The sequence below is a fragment of the Hemitrygon akajei genome, chromosome 26 (assembly GCF_048418815.1).
Source record: "Hemitrygon akajei chromosome 26, sHemAka1.3, whole genome shotgun sequence".
NCBI classification, from domain to species: domain Eukaryota; kingdom Metazoa; phylum Chordata; class Chondrichthyes; order Myliobatiformes; family Dasyatidae; genus Hemitrygon; species Hemitrygon akajei.
Window position 1 is genome coordinate 44425210 of NC_133149.1, and position 19745 is coordinate 44444954.

At 42.4% G+C, this 19745-nt stretch overlaps 1 protein-coding gene across 1 annotated transcript in view; it reads right to left on the reverse strand.

The window, feature by feature from the left end:
• Window positions 1-7872: 7872 nt before the first annotated feature.
• The window catches only part of LOC140716692 (uncharacterized), a 33075-nt gene continuing 21202 nt past the window's right edge, over window positions 7873-19745 (reverse strand). The window contains exons 9-11 of the mRNA XM_073029516.1: window positions 19113-19310; window positions 16854-16957; window positions 7873-9907 (exon numbers count right to left, since the gene is read on the reverse strand). Coding sequence (XP_072885617.1) covers window positions 9709-9907; window positions 16854-16957; window positions 19113-19310 — 501 coding nt within the window. The 3' untranslated portion in view covers window positions 7873-9708. The remainder of the gene's footprint in view (window positions 9908-16853; window positions 16958-19112; window positions 19311-19745) is intronic.

The following is a 19745-nucleotide window of genomic DNA, read 5'->3' on the forward strand; positions in this document are numbered from 1 at the left end:
ACTGTGTGGATTTACTCGGAGCGTGCCAGTCTTCCCACGTTTCAAAGACATATGGGTTAGGGTTAGTAAGTGGTGGGCAAGTTATGTTGGCGTCTGAAGCATGGCAAAACTTGTGGGCTGCCCCCAGATCAATCTTCCGACTCTAGGTCAATGATGTAAACAATGCATTTCACTGTGTGTTTCAATGTGCATATGACAAATAAAGCTCATCTTTAAATATTTTCTATTGATTGAGAAGCAAAAAACTGCAGTGACTGGAAACTGGAAAGGAAAATAGAACAGAGAGTGATGGGTGCATGGAATGCACTGCCAGCAAAGGTGGTAGAGGCAGATATAATAGGGTCTTTTAACAGACAGACAGACAGACAGACATACTTTATTGATCCCGAGGGAAATTGGGTTTCCTTACAGCCGTGCCAACCAAGAATAGTGTAGAAATATAGCAATATAAAACCATAAATAATTAAATAATAATAAGTTAATCATGCCAAGTGGAAATAAGTCCAGGACCAGCCTCTGAGATAGGTACATGGAACTTAGAAAAATAGAGGGCTATCACCCCTCCTCACCTAGATTCACCTTTCACCAACTGCTTCTTTCTCCATCGCTTCCCTTCACCACTTTATACCCAATCATGATCTCTCCTCTACCTTTCAGTCCATTTGAAAGGTTTTGATATGAAATATTGACTGTCCATTTACCTGAACTGCTGAGTTCCTCCAGCATCTTGTCTGTTAGACCATATCATTTCAGAGCATATTTAGGCCAATCAGCCCATCAGTGTCTTCTCCACCATTCAGTCATTGCTGATTTTCTTTTCAAACCAATTTTCCTAACTTCTTCCATAATCTTACACCCATTTACCAGTCAAGAGCCTAACAATCTCTGCCTTAAATACACATAAGTACTACAAAAAGTAGTGGACACAGCCCAATCCATCATGTGTGCAGCCTCCCCACCATTAATCACATCTACACGGAGCGCTGCCACAGGAAAGCAGCATCCATCCATTATCAAGGACCCCACCACCCCACAACATGCTCTTTCCTCGCTGCTTCCATCAGGAAGAAGGTACAGGAACCCTAGGACACACACCAACAAGTTCAGGAACAATTATCACCCCTCAATCATCAGGCTCTTGAACCAGAGGGGATAACTACACTCAACTTCTCTCGCCCCATCATTGAACTGTTCCCAGAACCTATGAGCTCACTATGAAGGATTCTTCATCTTATGTTCTCGATATTTATTGCTAATTTATCTATTATTAATATTTTTTTTCTCTCAGCTCAAGCTGGTAAAACCTCCGAAGTACATTCATTTCTCAATTGCTAGGAACTTTTGGACTATTCTAGTGGTGTTTAGTATTGAGACTTTCTAGAGAGTTACATAAATATTGCTGTGTAGGCCTAATAAAAATCCCGCACCTCACTGGCGCATCAGGCAAAACCTTGCCATTTCCTTAGCGTTTGTCTGTTTTACAAGGCCGAGTTGCTAATTCAATGCTCAACCCAGCATGGGTAGAAAGTGTGCAAGGAGCCAACCAGATCTGAACCTGGGACCACTCACTCACCAGTGAGGATGCCACGATACTACTCTCTGGCTTATTTGGTGTTTTTTATGAGCTTGTTTTTTAAAGCAAGATTTTGGTGAATGATGTTTGCCCCTTAATTGTGCCTGTGTCAGTAATCATTTTGAGTCAAACTGCTGCTGGATCCTGTAATGTATCGGATTGTTTCTGGTTTCTCTTGGCATTTTCTGCTTTTATTGTCTTAAATTTTTATGATCTTTTAATATGAATTTTTGATATTTTTTCATGTTAACTACCTGGTCCTGTATTGCTACAAGGAATGCTTCTGTTTCTGGGTAGAGGTCGCCAACTCAAAGCCAGCCATTATTATAATTATTATTTCCTTTTTTTCTCTTTCTCTTTGTATTTGCACAGTTTCTTGTTTTTTGCACATTGGTTGTTTGTCCATCCTGTTGGATATGGTCTTTCATTGATTCTATTGTGGTTCTTGTATTTACTGTGATCTCCCGCAAGAAGATGAATCTCAGAGTAGTATGCGGTGACATATATGTATTTTGATAATAAATTTACTTTGGACTTGGTCTCCACAATCCTCTGTGACAATAAATTCCACAGATTCATCACCCACTGTTCCTCTGGATTAAGCATCAGTACACTTGCATTTCTTCCAGATTTAGTGGTCAGAATATGACCACTTTATACTTAAGAATTCAAACGTAGGGTGGCTATACAGATCAACTCTGTTCTGTGTTTAAGGATAACTCTGAGCTTCCAGTCGTCCATCATTTGAATTCTCCACCCTGCTCTCATTCTGACCTCTATGTCTTCGGTCACCTACTTTCAGAATCAGATTTATAATTCTGACATATGTCATGAAACATGTATGTTGTTTGTGACATCACAGTGCAATACTAAAGTTACAATAAGAAAGATAAAAAAGTATTGCAAAAAGAGAGCAAAATAGTGAGGTAGTGTTCATTGTCCATTCAGAAATCTGATGGCGGAGGGAAAGAAGCTGTTCCTAAAACATTGACTATGTCCCTTCAGGCTCCGGTACCTCCTCCCCGATGTTTGTAATGAGAAGGGGGATATCCTGGGTGGCGAGTGTCTTTAATGATGGATGTCACCTTCCTGAGGCACTGCATCTTGAAAAAATCCTTGATGGTGGTGAGAACAACGCTGGCTGGGCTTGCAACCCTCCATATCCTCTTGTAACCCTGCAGATTAGAAACATTACTGTGAGTCCAGAGTTAAAGGTCTGGAGTTTGGAGTCCCACCATCAGCTAGTCCAGTGGTCGATACCCAAGACTGAAGCCCAAAGGTTGATCAGAAGTCTAGAAGTTGAGTCCCAATGTGTGAAGCCTGGAGACACGAGTCCTGTCCTAGAATTGAGGACTGTCCATGTGCATGGGCAGGACAAAAGGGGCTTGGCTTTGCTGTTGTTTATTACTTGTGTTCTGTGTTTTTCTGTTGAGTATTGTGGGTATGTTATGTTCGCTGCCCCCACCTTATATTATGTTGGTTGTGTTATGTGTGCTGAACAAGCCAGATGGAAATGGGGTCCAGAGTTGACCCCCCCCAGGAACTATGCTGCTAATGAGAGAGAGAGATGAAGAAGAGGTAGAGGCATCTGCTACGGATAAGAGAGAGAGAGATGGATGATTTATTATTATGGCTTCTTTACTGATTGTTTATCTTTTGCTGCAAGGACACTTTTTACTCGTTAACATTCCTGCTGAGACAGCAGGGAGCAGCCTAGTTTGATGGACATGGACATGTTGAATGATTGATGGCTGATATTCCATCAGGGGAGATAAAAGACGGGTCTGCGGAGACACCCACAGACACACCAGTGGACACTGAAAGAGTGTTGTGCACCCACAGGAAGGTGGGGGCCTGGAGGATCGGTTCAGGAGAATCGGTCCAGAGTACGGTGGATGAAGGCAGACCGGTGGGGATTTGTGTGTGTGTCCACCCTTGCCTGGGTGACGAGTCCATCATTGAAGAACGGTCTAGCCTGGAACGGAAGGGTCACAATCGGTGACCCCAATGGTACAATGGAACAAGAAGACGATGGAAGGTTTGCCTGCTGCAGCTGCTCATCTCTTGCTCACTCGCTCTCTCTCTCCAACATTGCAACACAACAACAACTACCTCAGCACGAACTGAACTGAACTCTATATTCTCCTATGACAATTCATTTACCCCTAGACTTTGGAGGAGCTTGGTTTTTGATTCTTATTCTTGCACTTCTGTATTTATCATTGCTAACCTGTTTTATATGTATATTGGCATTTTTGATACTGTATTGCTTAGTTTACTAATAAACACCTTTAGTTACAGTACCACCAGACTCCAACGTATCATTCCATTTCTGCTGGTCTGTTAACCCAGTTACGGGGTATGTAACAAATTGGGGGGCCAGTGAATCGGGGTAGAATTCCCTTATCTGATCTGGTTGTGTGGAAAACCAGAAAGGAAACCAGAAGAGATGGAGATTGACAAATTTTTAAGGGAACCAACTTCAGGGGCGTTAGAGGATGCCACAAAGTTGGAATTGTTGAGTATTGCGAGACGGTTGGATCTCTCAGCGGTGAAACCGGTGACGCGGAAGTTGGCGATACAGAGAGCTATAGCCATGTATTATGTATCCCAGATGGTGTTCCCAGTAGAGGTGTTGGAGCTGTTCCCTGAGAGTAAACCAGAAGGGGGTGAGCTTCAGCTTCAGCTGGAAAAATTAAGGTTGGATGAGGAGGAAAGGAAAAGGGAGCATGAGTTCCGGATAAGGAAGCTGGAGGCAGAGAGGGAAAGGGAGGAGGCTGAAAGGCAGAGGGAAGAAAGGGAGAGAGAGAGGCAGTTTGAGCTGGAAAAAGAAAGGTTAAAGGCATCGAGGGGAGGGGACCAGACAGCGGACCAGAAAGCTTTTGGTATGCTGGCCTTTATAAATCAGAGCATTGAGTGTAGGAGTTGGGATGTAATGTTAAAATTGTACAAGGCATTGGTAAGGCCAAATTTGGAGTATTGTGTACAGTTCTGGTCACCGAATTGTAGGAAAGATGTCAACAAAATAGAGAGAGTACAGAGAAGATTTACTAGAATGTTACCTGGGTTTCAGCACCTAAGTTACAGGGAAGGGTTGAACAAGTTAGGTCTTTATTCTTTGGAGCATAGAAGGTTGAGGGGGGACTTGATAGAGGTATTTAAAATTATGAGGGGGATAGATAGAGTTGACGTGGATAGGCTTTTTCCATTGAGAGTAGGGGAGATTCAAACAAGAGGACATGAGTTGAGAGTTAGGGGGCAAAAGTTTAGGGGTAACATGAGGGGGAATTTCTTTACTTAGAGAGTGGTAGCTGTGTGGAATGAGCTTCCAAAGAAGTGGTAGAGGCAGGTTCGATATTGTCATTTAAAGTAAAATTGGATAGGTAGATAGATAGATAGATACTTTATTCATCCCCATGGGGAAATTCAACATTTTTTTTCCAATGTCCCATACACTTATTGTAGCAAAACTAATTACATACAATACTTAACTCAGTAAAAATATGATATGCATTGTTAGGGTTAATGTTAGGGTTAATTCGAGACTGCCATTACAGGTCAGGAGTGGCTCACGTAATATTAGGAGACCGGAATGCGAGGGAGGGGGGGAAGCGAAACTGGGGATTCCGCTACTCCGAAACTACCATTGTCACGCGATTCAGTAAACAAAAGAAACAGGTAACTCGTGAGTATATGGCATCGGGCCAATAAGATGGACACAAGTGCCCGATATTACCTAATATGTAGCGGGGGGTTGTGCTGGGGGGAAAAGGGATATAAATAAGAGCAGATTGTAAGGGGAAGTCGGAACGTGCCTTCTCCAGCGACTCCGTGGATTCGCTGTGCCAGTTACGGATTCTGCAATAAACCCAAGTTTTGTAATATTCCGGTGTTGGTTGTCTCTCTTCCTAAACGAACACAGGGCAGAATTTCAAGCCCAACAGCATCTAAAATCACCCTCTCAAAAAGCATTAATAATAGCTTTTAAAAAGTTCTTAAGTAGTTTACTTAAATACATTAAGTCCTAACCCCGGCACTTTAACATATCTTACTCCTGGCGGTTGAATTGTAAAGCCGAATGGCATTGGGGAGTATTGATCTCTTCATCCTGTCTGAGGAGCATTGCATCGATAGCAACCTGTCGCTGAAACTGCTTCTCTGTCTCTGGATGGTGCTATGTAGAGGATGTTCAGGGTTTTCCATAATTGACCGTAGCCTACTCAGCGCCCTTCGCTCTGCTACCGATGTTATACTCTCCAGTACTTTGCCCACGACAGAGCCCGCCTTCCTTACCAGCTTATTAAGACGTGAGGCGTCCCTCTTCTTAATGCTGCCTCCCCAACACGCCACCACAAAGAAGAGGGCACTCTCCACAACTGACCTATAGAACATCTTCAGCATCTCACTACAAACATTGAATGACGCCAACCTTCTAAGGAAGTACAGTCGACTCTGTGCCTTCCTGGACAAGGCATCTGTGTTGGCAGTCCAGTCTAGCTTCTCGTCTAACTGTACTCCCAGATACTTGTAGGTCTTAACCTGCTCCACACATTCTCCATTAATGATCACTGGCTCCATATGAGGCCTAGATCTCCTAAAGTCCACCACCATCTCCTTGGTCTTGGTGATATTGAGACTCAGGTAGTTTGAGTTGCACCATATCACAAAGTCCTGTATCAGTTTCCTATACTCCTCCTCCTGTCCATTCCTGACACACCCCACTATGGCCGTGTCATCAGCGAACTTCTGCACATGGCAGGACTCCGAGTTATATTGGAAGTCTAATGTGTACAGGGTGAACAGGACCGGAGAGAGCACAGTCCCCTGCGGCGCTCCTGTGCTGCTGACCACCGTGTCAGACCTACAGTCTCCCAACCGCACATACTGAGGTCTATCTGTCAAGTAGTCCACTATCCAATCCACCATGTGAGAGTCTACTCCCATCTCCGTTAGTTTGTGCCTTAAGATCTTGGGCTGGATGGTGTTAAAGGCACTAGAGAAGTCCAGGAATGTAATCCTCACAGCACCACTGACCCCATCCAGGTGAGAGGTATATGGACAGGGAAGGAATGGAGGGTTATGGGCTGAGTGCAGGTCGGTGGGACTAGGTGAGAGTAAGTGTTTGGCATGGACTGGAAAGGCCGAGGTGGCCTGTTTCCGTGCTGTAATTGTTATATCGTTATATATAGAGGTGTACAAGATGAAAGGAGGCATAGATAGAATGGATAGCCAGAGACATTTTCCCAGAGTGGAAATAGCTAATATAAGAGGGCATAATTTTAAGGTGATTGGAGGAAAGTATTGGGGGGGGGGGTGTGGTGAACTACATATACCTGTCTGGACACGCCCCCTCTGCTGACTGCTCCTGTGGCTCCTCCCATAGACCCCGGTATAAAGGCGATTGGAGGCACTGCTCCTCCCTCAGTCTCCAGGATGTTGTGTGGTGGTCACTTGCTGCTTGTGCTTTCTTCCAGCTAATAAAAGCCTAGCTTAACCCACGTCTCAGAGTTATTGATGGTGCATCAGGATGTCAGAAGTAGGATGGTGGGTGAGTGGAACACCCTGCCAGGGTTGGAGGTGGAGGTAGAGGCAGAGGCATTAGGGGCATTTAATAAACTCTTGTTTTATTTATTTACCAATACAGCATGCAGTAGTCTCTTCCTGCCACACAACCCAGCATCCCCTGAAAATCCTGATTTAACTCTTACCTAATCATGGGACAATTTACAATGACCAATTCACCTACTAACTGGTAAGACTCTGGAGTGTGAGAAGAAACTGGAGCGCCCGTGAAAGAATGTACAAACTCCTTACAGAGGACACTGGAATTGAACTCCAAACTCTGATGCCCGAGCTGTAATAGCATAGCACTAACCGCTACACACGCTGTTGCACAAACCTTTTAACCTAGTTTAAGATGAATCTAACCCTTCCCTCCCACATATCATCCACGTGCCTATCTTAGATTCCAACTCCAGTACAGCATTTACGGTAAGTAACTGAGAAAGTTAACAGACTGTTGTTTACAATTCTAGTAAGGAAGTTATGCTTAGTTATTCAAGGCCTTGGTAAAATCTTACATTCACAGTAACTGGTGGTTTGACCCTCTTTCACACACATGCCAACGGTCCTATTTTGGGTTCTGCTCATGCCTGTTCGATGATGCACCCAGCAGTGGGAAATGTGTGGTAATTAATTATCAAACAATATCTAATAAAAAAAGTAGACTAACTTCATACAGCAAATAAAGTACAGAATAATTCCAACTTCAAAGTTGATTTTATTTTTCATTAGTTTCTGCATTTGAGAATTTGAAACATCAATGCATGATTAGAGCCTCCTTGTGGTGATATACATTCAGTATTGATGAATTAACAATTAAGTTAATAAATAAGCTACAACAACCTGAGTAAACTGTCACTTCTTGCAGCATGTCAATAATCACAAATTAAGTGAATTTTTATTTTGAGATGCAGCACGGAACAGACCCTTCTGGCCCAATGAGCTACACCGCCCAGCGGCCCACCTATTTAACCCTAGCCCTAATCACAGGGCAATTTACAATGACCAATTAACCTAATAACCGGTATGTCTTTGGACTGTGGGAGGAAACCGGAGCATGTGGAGTTTAACTCACACAGGAAGAACATGCAAACTTTCTTACAGAGGACGCTGGGATTGAACTCCGAACTCCAACACCCCAAGCTTTAATAGGGTTGCGCTAATCGCTACACTACCTAACATCCAGTAATGTCTCCCCCCACCCCTTGCCTCTTTCTCCATTCCCCGCTGTGACTCCCCTCTTACCTCTTCTCCTCACCTGCCTATTACCTCCTTTTGGTGTCCCTCCTCCTCCCCTTTCTCCATGGTCCACTTTCCTCTCCTATCAGATGCCTTCTTCTCCAGCCCTTAAACTTTCCCACCTATCCCTCCCAGATTCTCTCTCCATCCCCTCTCCCCCACCCAACTGGTTTCACCTATCACCTGCTAACTTGAACACTTTCCCCACCCCTACCTTCTTATTCTGCTTCTCCCTTTCCTTTCCGGTCCTGATGAAGAGTCTTGAGCTGAAGCTGTGAGTGTTTATTCCCCTCCATAGATGCTGCCTGTGTGTGTCACTATAAAAAATTAATAGTTTTCATATAGCATTTGTAATTAGAGCGGAGAGTGGTGGTGATTGGAGGGTTGGGGTGGTCAGACAAAAGGTTTTGAACCTTTGCAGATCAATGATTGGTATAACGGAGAACCAATCCTTGAGAGTGAAATCTGCGGAAAGAAAGAGTAGAAGAGTTGAGCCAATGACTGTGTGTGATTAGTGGCAAAGTTTCTCTTGGATAAATGATTTCGTCATATCATGACAGTGAAAGAGTAATAAGTCCTACTTCCTACTCTTCCACCATCAAGGACATGCTCACATCAACATTCAAAGTTCAAAAGTAAATCAATTAGCAAAGTACGAATATGTCACCGAATACTATCCTGAGATTCATTTTCTTGCAGGCATTCACAGTAGAACAGAGAAATACAATATAATTAATGAAACACTGACACACTGACAAAAACCAATGTGCAAAAGGAGACACACTGTGCAAATACAACAAAAACAAATAATAATAATTAGTGAAGCTGTCCACACTAGTTCAGGAGTCTTCTCACTATAGATATCGGGAAGGAGGTACAGAAGCCTTAGGTCCCACACCACTAGGTTTAGGAACAGTTATTACCATTCAGTCACCAGGCTCCTGAACCAGTGTGGACAACTTCACTCATGACAACAGTGAGCTGATTCCACAACCTATCGGGACTCTGCAACCGTGTTCTCCTCATATATTCATTCTCATTCTCTCTCATATTCACACACACACACACACACACACACACACACGTTACACAGTATATTTTACAGAATTTGTCTTCTTTTCCACATTGTTTGTCAGTCTCTATATATGTACAGCTTTTCACTTTTCCTTTAAGTGCCGTCAAGAAAATCTCAAGGTAGTATATGGTGACATAAATGTACTTTGATAATAAATTTGACTTTGACCACGGCCCTGAATTTTCCTTTTTTTTTAATGTACCGTATATATTCCTACTCTGAGTAATGACACTGCTTATACTGTACATGAATGAAGAGCTCAGTTTTCCTTTCTATCTAATTCTGCTTCCAGTTCTTCAATTTCTTTAAACAGGAATGCTTTTCTTTGAGAGATTGCTCTGTCCTGCCCCTTCTGTTCCAGGTCAAGGAGTACTGCGAGCTCCATAGTTAGATCATCTATCTTCTCTTGCACATCACGCAAATCCAGTTCAGATCTTGATTCAAAGCAAGCTCTGCAACTATAGACACAAAATTAAGTGAATTCTGGAAATGCTCTTTACTTGGAAGTAGGATCTATAATTATGTCACCCTACATTTATGGCACAGGTTTTAAATGTACAAATTCACATGTTCAAGCAAGAGAGAAACCAATGCCAAAGCAACAAATTCATCTAAAGGAGATTTAGTAGGAGAAAATAATAAACAGAATTAGCTTTAAGAAAGGGTTTGGAAAGGACTTTAAAGAAAATAAATCTGTGACCTAGCAGACAGACAGACATACTTTATTGATCCCGAGGGAAATTGGGTTTCGTTACAGCTGCACCAACCAAGAATAGTGAAGAAATATAGCAATATAAAACCATAAATAATTAAATAAAAATAAGTTAATCATGCCAAGTGGAAATAAGTCCAGGACCAGCCTATTGGCTCAGGGTGTCTGACACTCCGAGGGAGGAGTTGTAAAGTTTGATGGCCACAGGTAGGAATGACTTCCTATGTTGCTCAGTGTTACATCTCGGTGGAATGAGTCTCTGGCTGAATGTACTCCTGTGCCTAACCAGTACATTATGGAGTGGATGGGAGTCATTGTCCAAGATGGCATGCAACTTGGACAGCATCCTCTTTTCAGACACCACCGTCAGAGAGTCCAGTTCCACCCCCACAACATCACTGGCCTTACGAATGAGTTCGTTGATTCTGTTGGTGTCTGCTACCCTCAGCCTGCTGCCCCAGCACACAACAGCAAACATGATAGCACTGGCCACCTCATAGAACATCCTCAGCATCGTCTGGCAGATGTTTTGCATGGTGAGATTTATAAACTCATGTAGATTAAGCACAACATGTTAGAAATAATTGTTGCCAATGTAAATATCAATTATCAGCCAATAGAGTTCCTTAAGCAAAGACTGTACAGGGTACAGAATTTAAAATATTTTGGTTTTCACTTCTATATTTCCAAATCTCATTATCCAACATTGCATCTAATTTCAAGCCATTCACAGATGGTTTTACATTAACAAAAGTAAGTTTGCTCTATTTTCATTGGTGTGTCAAAGAATAAAAGATGATGTCAATGAGAACCTGAGCAAAATTGATCAGGTATATACCAAGAATTGTTTCTTCCAAATCGATAAAAGTCAGTATGGATTGAGATGAGGAGAAATTTCTTTATTTGAGCGATTATCAAATTAGCAATTCTCTGCATGAGGGAATAATAAGATAGAATAAGAGCTATTATGGATTTATGAAAGAAAAATTATGTTTGGTTGACATAGGACAATGAACACAGTACAGAACAGCACAGTATGGGGTCTTCAGCCCATAATGTTATGGTGACCTATATAAACCTACTCCACGATCAATCCTGACGAATGGTGTCAGCCCGAAACGTCGACAGTGCTTCTCCCTATAGATGCTGCCTGGCCTGCTGTGTTCCACCAGCATTTTGTGTGTGTTGTTTGAATTTCCAGCATCTGCAGATTTCCTTGTGTTTGCCACAATCAATCTAACCCTTTCCCATATTCCATTTTTCTTTCAACCAGAGCCTACCTAAGTTTTTTAAAATGTCCCTATTGTATCAGTGTCCACCACCACCCCCGGGCAATGCATTCCAGGTACCTAGTACATCTGTGTATACAGTAAATCTACATCTGACATCCCCTGAAACTTTCCTCCAATCACCTTGAACGGATGTACTCCAGTACTGGCCATTGCCACCCCAGGAGAAAGTTGCTGGTTGTCTAGTCTATATGTGCCCCTCATAATAATATACACCTCTGTTAAATTGCCTCTAATCCTCCTTTGCTCCAAAGAGAAAAGCCCTAACCCACTCAACCTTTCTTCAAAAGACATAGGTAGTACAGTAGAGTAATGGTTAGCACAATACTTTACAGTGCCAGTGACTTGAGTTCATGTCTGAAAGGAGTTTGTACATTCTCCCCATTCTCTCTAAAGCTTTCCTGTGATGAGGTGACTACAATACTCCAAGTGTGGTCTAACTAGAGTTTTATAGAACTACATTACCTCTGTTGGGGAGTTTTCAGGATGTGGCAATTATAAATAGATAAGGGGGAGACCAGAGGATGTGGTGTATTCAAATTTTCAGAAGATGGTCAAAATTCAAAGTAAATTTTTTATCAAAGTACATATCCAACCCTGAGATTCATTTTCTTGTGGGCAAACTCAATAAATCCATAATTGAATCATAATAGAAGGATGTGGAAACCATAGAAAGGGTGCAGAGGAGATTTACAAGGATGTTGCCTGGATTGGGGAGCATGCCTTATGAGAATAGGTTGAGTGAACTTGGCCTTTTCTCCTTGGAGCGACGAAGGATGAGAGGTGACCTGATAGAGGTATACAAGATGACGAGAGGAATTGACCGTGTGGATAGTCAGAAGCTTTTTCCCAGGGCTGAAGTGGCTTCACAAGCAGGCACAGTTTTAAGGTGCTGGGGAGTAGGTACAGAGCAGATGTCAGGGGTAAGTTTTTTACTCAGAAAGTGGTGAGTGTGTGGAATGGGCTGCCGGCGACGGTGGTGGAGGTGGATACGATAGGGTCTTTTAAGAGACTCCTGGGTAGGTACATGGAGCTTAGAAAAATAGAGGGCTATGGGTAACCCCAGGTAATTTCTAAGGTAAGGACCTGTTCTGCACAGCTTTGTGCTCTGAAGGCCCGTATAGTGCTGTGGGTTTTCTATGTTACTGTAATCATAATAGGATCAATGAAGGACTGCACCAACTTGGGCGTTCAACCAACGTGCAAAGGACAACAAACTGTGCAAATTCAAAAAGAAATATTAATATTAAAAATAAATAAGCTATAAATAGAGAACATATCAAGGGATGTCCATTTAGAACAGAGATGGGGAGGAATTTTTTTCAGTCAGGGTGTGGTGAGTCTGTGGAATTCATTGCCATAGGCAGCCATGGAGGCCAGGTCACCTGAGGTGGAGGTTGATGGGTTCTTGATTAGTCAGGACGTGAAAAATTATGGGGAAAGTCAGGAGAATGGGGTTGAGAGGGAAAATAGATCAGCCATGATGAAATGGCAGAGCCCCATGCTCTAACCTCATCACTGTGTGGCAAGACACAGCTGAAATGCACCCATAAGTTCACCAATGACACCACTATTGTTGGCAGAATCTCAGAGATAGTTGGTTTAGTGATGTTGCAACAATAACTTTGCACTCAATGCCAGTAAGGCCAGAGAATTGATTGTAGACTTAAGGAAGAGGAAGTAGGGAGATTTCTGAACAGTCCATGAACCTATGAACACTACCTCACCATTTATTTATTTTTGTAACTCATAATAATGTTTATGTCTTGCTGTGTACTGCTGCCTCAAAACAATAAATTTAATAAAATATTTTAGTGATAATAAACAGGATTCTGATTCTGGGTGAGTGATTTTCTCCTTTGGTGCATGTGGGAAATTGACGTTCATGGGACTAAATTGCCTTTTAGACAAGTCACTGAACAGCAATATAAAGGTTTGGCAAGCAATTAAAAAGACAAATTGCATCTTGGCCTATATTACTAGTAGCTTTGAGTACAGGTGTGAAGATATCTTACTGCATGATACAGCCAGAGACTTTTTTTTAGGGCAGAAATGGCTAATACGAGGAAGCATAATTGCAGGAAAGTATAGGGTAGATGCCAGAGATAAGTTTGTTGTTTTTTTTTAAAAAACGCAGTGAGTGGTGGGAGCATGGAACGTGCTGCCAGTGGTGGAGGCAGAGGCAAGTATATCAGGGATATTTAAGGGACTCTTAGATAGGCACGTGAATGATAGAAAAATACAGAGCTATGTAGAAGGGAAGGGCTAGTTTGACCTTAGAGTAGGTTAAAAGGTCAGCACAGAATTGTGGGCTGAAAGGCCTGTGCTGTGGTATACTGTTCTATAGGCAAAAGAGAGGGCATACAAGGAAGCCAAGCTAGTGGGAAGATAGAGGATTGGGAAGCTTTTAAAAACTTGCAGAAGGAAACTAAGAAGGTCATTAGGAAGGAAAAGATGAATTATGAAAGGAAGCTGGTGACTAATATTAAAGAAGATACTAAAACCTTTTTTAAGTGTATAAAGGGTAAAAGAGAGTTGAGGGTAGATATAGGACCAATAGAAAATGACGCTGGAGATATTGTAATGAGAGACGCAGAGATGGCAGAGGAACTGAATGCGTATTTTGCATCAGTCTTCACAGTGGAAGACATCTGCAGTATACCGGATATCCAAGAGTATCAGGGAAGTGAAGTATGTGCAGAGAAAATTACGACTGAGAAGGTGCTCAGGAAGCTTAATGGTCTGAGGGTGGATAAATCTCCTGGACCTGATGGAATGCACCCTTGGGTTCTGAAGGAAGTAGCTGGAGAGATTGCAGAGGCATTCACGATGATCTTTCAAGAATTGATAGATTCTGGCATTGTACCGGTTGACTGGAAAATTGCAAATGTTACTCTGCGATTTAAGAAGGGTGGGAGGCAGCAGAAAGGAAACTATAGACCTGTTAGCCTGACATCAGTGGTTGGGAAGTTATTGGAATCGATCGTTAGGGATGAGATTACGGAGTACCTGGAGACACATGACAAGATAGACCAAAGCCAACATGTTTTCCTGAAAGGATTTTCAGAAGGCCCTTGACAAGGTGCTGCACATGAGGTTGCTTAACAAGATAAAAGCCCATGGAATTACAGGGAAGTTACTAGCATGGGTGGAGCATTGGCTGATCGGCAGAAAACAGAAAGTGGGAATAAAGGGATCCTATTCTGACTGGCTGCCGGTTACCAGTGGAGTTCCACAGGGGTCGGTGTTGGGACCGTTGTTTTTTACAATGTATGTCAATGATTTGGACGATGGGATTAATGGATTTGTGGCTAAATTTTCTGATGATACAAAGATAGGCGGAGGAACGGGTAGTGTTGAGGAAACAGAGAGCCTGCAGAAAGTCTTAGATAGTTTAGGGGAATGGGGAAAGAAGTGGCAAATGAAATACAATGTTGGAAAGTGTATGGTCATGCACTTTGGTGGAAGAAATAAATGGGCAGACTATTATTTAGGTGGGAAGAGAATTCAAAATGCAGAGATGTAAAGGGACTTGGGAGTCCTTGTGCATGACACCCTAAAGGTTAGCCTCCACGTTGAGTCGGTTGTGAAGAAGGCGAATGCAATGTTGGCATTCATTTCTAGAGGTATAGAATATAAGAGCAAGGATGTGACGTTGAGGCTCTATAAGGCACTCGTGAGACCACACTTGCAGTATTGTGTGCAGTTTTGGGCTCCTTATTTTAGAAAGGATATACTGACGTAGGAGAGGGTTCAGAAAAGATTCACAAGAGTGATTCCAGGAATGAAAAGGTTACCGTATGAAGAACATCTGGCAGCTCTTGGGCTGTATTCCCTGGAGTTCAGGAGAATGAGGGGGGATCTCATAGAAACATTCTGAATGTTAAAAGGCCTGAACAGATTAGATTTGGCAAAGTTATTTCTCATGGTAGGGAAGTCCAGGACAAGAGGACACGACTTCAGGATTGAAGGACGTCCGTTTAGAACAGAGATGCTGAGAAACTACTTTAGTCAGAGGGTGGTAAATCTGTGGAATTTGTTGCCATGAAAGACTGTGGAGGTCAAGTCATTGGGTGCACTTAAGGCAGAGATAGATTAGCCAGGACATGAAAGGGTATGGGGAGAAGGCAGGGGAGTGGGGATGACTGGAAAAATTGGATCAGCCCATGATTGAATGGTGGAGCAGACTTGATGGGCCGAATGGCCCACCTCTGCTCCTATATCTTATGGTCTTATGACTTCATGTGACCATAATTAGTCAGGGTATCAAGGGATATGGGGAAAAAGCCGGAAATTGGAAATAGACGGGAGAATAGTTTAGCTCATGGTGGTGTGGCGGAGCAAACTCGATGGGCCGATTGGCCTACTTCTGCTCCTATATCTTATGGTCTTAAGGTCTATATTCTACGTTTAAATATATAGGGCCTTGGTGTACCTGGAGTGTTGTGTGCAGTTTTGGATTCATTAGCTAAATAAAATTATATTCTTGCTAAAGAGAACTGTACCAATGATTCACCTGACTGGATCCTAGGATAGTGGGCTTGTATGAGAAATGTTTGAGGAGAATTGCTGATGCTCAGAGAATGAGGACATCTTATTGAAGTTTATAAATTTCTTACAGGGCTTGGCAGACTAGATTAATAAAGGATGCCTCCCCGTCTGAGGAGTTTAGAAGCAGGAGTCACTATCTCAGAAAAAATTCCTTAGGACTGTGATGAGGAGAAACTGCTTTGCACAGAACATGGTGAATATTTTGAACTCTCAGCCTTGGAGGGTTGTGTAGTCTCAGTCAGCAATAGATTTCAGGATATTAGGGGAACCAAAAGGTACGGGGATAGTTCAGTAAAATGGTGCTGAGGTAGAAGGTCGATCATGATCTTTCATCTTAACACCATGGTGGGGGACACTCAAAGGGTTAGATGACTCACGCTTGCATCTACGCCTTATGGTCTTATGACGTATAACCCCTATCTGTCATCAAAGAAACTGTGGCTAATATAATCTTTAGCCTCAACTGCACTTTCCAATAATTCTTGCTTTGCTGTGATCCAAAACTTATCTTAAGACCATAAGGCATAGGAGCTGAATTATGCCATTTGACCCATTGTCTATATTCCAATATTCTACCATGGCTGATGTATTTTCCCCTCTCAACTCCATTCTCTGCCTCCTCCCCATTACCTTTGGCTGCCTTAGTAATCAAGAACCTATCGTCCTCCGCTTTAAATATACCCAGTGGCAATGAATTCCACGGATTCACCACCCTATGGCTAAATTAATTCCTTATCATCTCTGTTCTAAATGGGTGCCCCTCTATTCTGAGACACCCCTCCCCCATTCTTCTAAATGCATGGCTTTAAAACTACAGAACCTAAATATCAGTGAATGAAGTTGCACATTTACTCATTGTTTCTCTCCATTTGACTCTGATATCCATTCATCGTTTCACTTTGCTGGTCTTTTGATTGGGTTGAAGCTCTGTTGTCCTTTTTGATTTCTCTATCTTCCTGCAGATACATAAAAATATGCACATTTCTCCAGTTAGCGAGCCAGTATTGTTCCCTTTCCTCGAAGTATACATCTAACTTAGAACATCTTTGATTAATTTACAAATATTTTCAGGAAGTGTTAATATGTACTACTATTGTGTTCTCTTTACTCCTATTAACAAGTGTAAAGTTCTTTAAAGCATCAAGAATTGTTCATAAGATCACCAATGTAGTATATGTTGTACTGGTTACGACTATTAGTTGTAGCTTTAAGTCTGTCATACCAGTCAGGAAAGTGTCATGTGACTGGTCTGCAGCTATACACGGAGTGACCACTTTATTAGGTACACCTGTACATACTACTGGCTTGAATTCTGGTCCATTCCCCAAGGCCTCCTGTCTCTATGGAGACAGAGAGTTGCACATTGGGGTTGCTACAAGGCTCCAATGTGCAGAGCTTTGCAGCGAGTGCTGAGAGGAGAGTGATGAGTGAATGCAGAAGTCACAGATCTTGCCATTGCTCCACAGAAAACAGTACTGTGCTTGCAAAGCAGCGTTGTATTGTATCACCTCATTGATTGGGGCGTCACAGAGGTGTGGCAGTTCGTGTGACGCTGTTGTCAGAGTTTGGAGTTCATTTCCGGCATCCTTTGTAAGCAAGTTTGTACATTCCTTCCTGTGTCTGCGTGGTTTTCCTCCGGGTGCTCTGGGTTCCTCCCACAGTCCAATGATGTACCGGTTAGTGGGTTAAATGCGCACTGTAAGTTGTCCCATGATTAGGCTAGGGTTAAATATGTGGGTTGCTGGGCGGAGTGACTCAGTGACCTGGAAGGGCCTGTTCCAAGCTGTATCTCCAAATACATAAATTACCTCTCAGTTGAACATTTACCGATGCTATTTGCAAACCCAGATAATGCTTTATTGCAGTGCATCATTAATTATTGGGAAAGCTAAGGTTATGGAGTTCAGAGTTTGCATATTTCCCCGTCACTATGTGCATGTTCATCAGGTGCTCCAGTTTCCTCCCACATCCTAACAAAATGCAGATTAGTGTGAAAAACAAAAAGCACCCAGTGAGTGGCAGTTCTGTGGGTGAAAACACCTTGTTAATGAGAGAGGACAGTGGAGAATGGCCAGACTGGTTCAAGCTGACAGGAAAGTGACGAAACTCAAATAACCACACGTTACAACAGTGGTGTGCAGAAGAGTACGTGCATCTCTGAATGTACAATATATCAAACCTAGAAGTGGATGTGTACAGCAGCAGAAGACCAAGTCAGTGCCACTCCTGTACTGAATGAAGTGGCCATTGAGTGTATTTTCCCTCTCAACCCCACTCTCCTGCCTTCTCCCTGTAATCTTAGGCACACTGACTAATCAAGAATTTATCAACCTTCCTTTTAAATATAACCAATGACTTGGCCTCCACAGCCATCTGTGGCAATGAATTCCACAGATTCTCCACCCTCTGGCTAAAGGCTGTCATCCTAGCAAGGAATGTATGTGTGGCTGGGCTAGAACTATATACAAAATGTTTCAGAGGTTGTCCATGATAATGTCTTGAATAAACTCATAATGTACATCAAAGTTATGTCTCATTTTCTACCTCAATGTTATCATAGAACTTAGAACCTTCTACACAGTTTGTAATGGACTTTCTTTGGTAGTTCAGAACGCAAAGAGCACACATATTCCATAATTCAGCTGATGTCATTGTTATAATGGGATAGTTTTGTATTGTGTTATCATACATATTTAACCTTTAATCACAACACTTACTGCAGAAGAACAGATTATTCATTCTGTTGCTATTTGTGGAATCTAGTGAATTCACGTAAATGCTACTTATCTGATGTTATGTTCCTGTGACGTTGCTGCATGTTTTTCATTACACCTGTGCATATGTGTACTCATGTATATGACGATAAGCCTGTCTTTGACTTTCATCTTGCTATGCACTATGTTTGCCTCCATAATAGTTGCTGTGTTTCAAAAAAAAATTAACCCAGGTAAAAGGCTTTGCAACATGTTTGATGGAGATGACAAGGTGCTGTGTAAATGTAAGTATCACTTTCTTTATATTAAACTGCTTTAGACTGTAGTCCTTTAAACTGTGAAGATCACAGCACACTGCTGACTATTGACATAAAATGAATTAACAGCATAAATTTACCTTTTCAAAATCTGCGAGAGATTTTGGGCCTTCCAGCTTGATGTTCAGTAAATCAGAAATTGCATCCGTATGAACGCCCAGGCAGTCTTCTGTTTGGAATAGATTGTGCCAAGGGGAACCCGTTGGCTCATGTGCACATAATGTAGGAGAAACATTGAGTCGTGTGAAGAATGTTTCCTTGAAGATAAATTTCAGAGCCTAGGATAATAACACAGAAGTCATATTGTTGTTTAAAAAGGATTATTTGATTGGAGGACCTCTCTGTTCAGCACTTTCACTTGTTTGCCACAAAAGGCAGGATCTCCCAGTGACCACCCATTTCAATTCGACTTCCCATTCCTAATCTGACACGTCTGTCCATGGCCTCTCCTACTGCCATAATGAGGCCAAACTCAGGTTGGAGAAGCACATCTCATGTTCTGTCTGGGTAGCCTCCAGACTGATGGCATGAACATCAATTTCTCAAACTTCTGGTTATTCTCCCCCACCTTCTTGATTCTTTTATTCCCCATTCTGGTAACCCTCGCACCCATTCTCTTCTCTTCACTTGCCCATAACCTCCCTCTGGTGCTCTCCTTCCATTCCTTTCTTCCATGGTCCACAGTCTTCTCCAATCAAATTTACTTCTTCCAC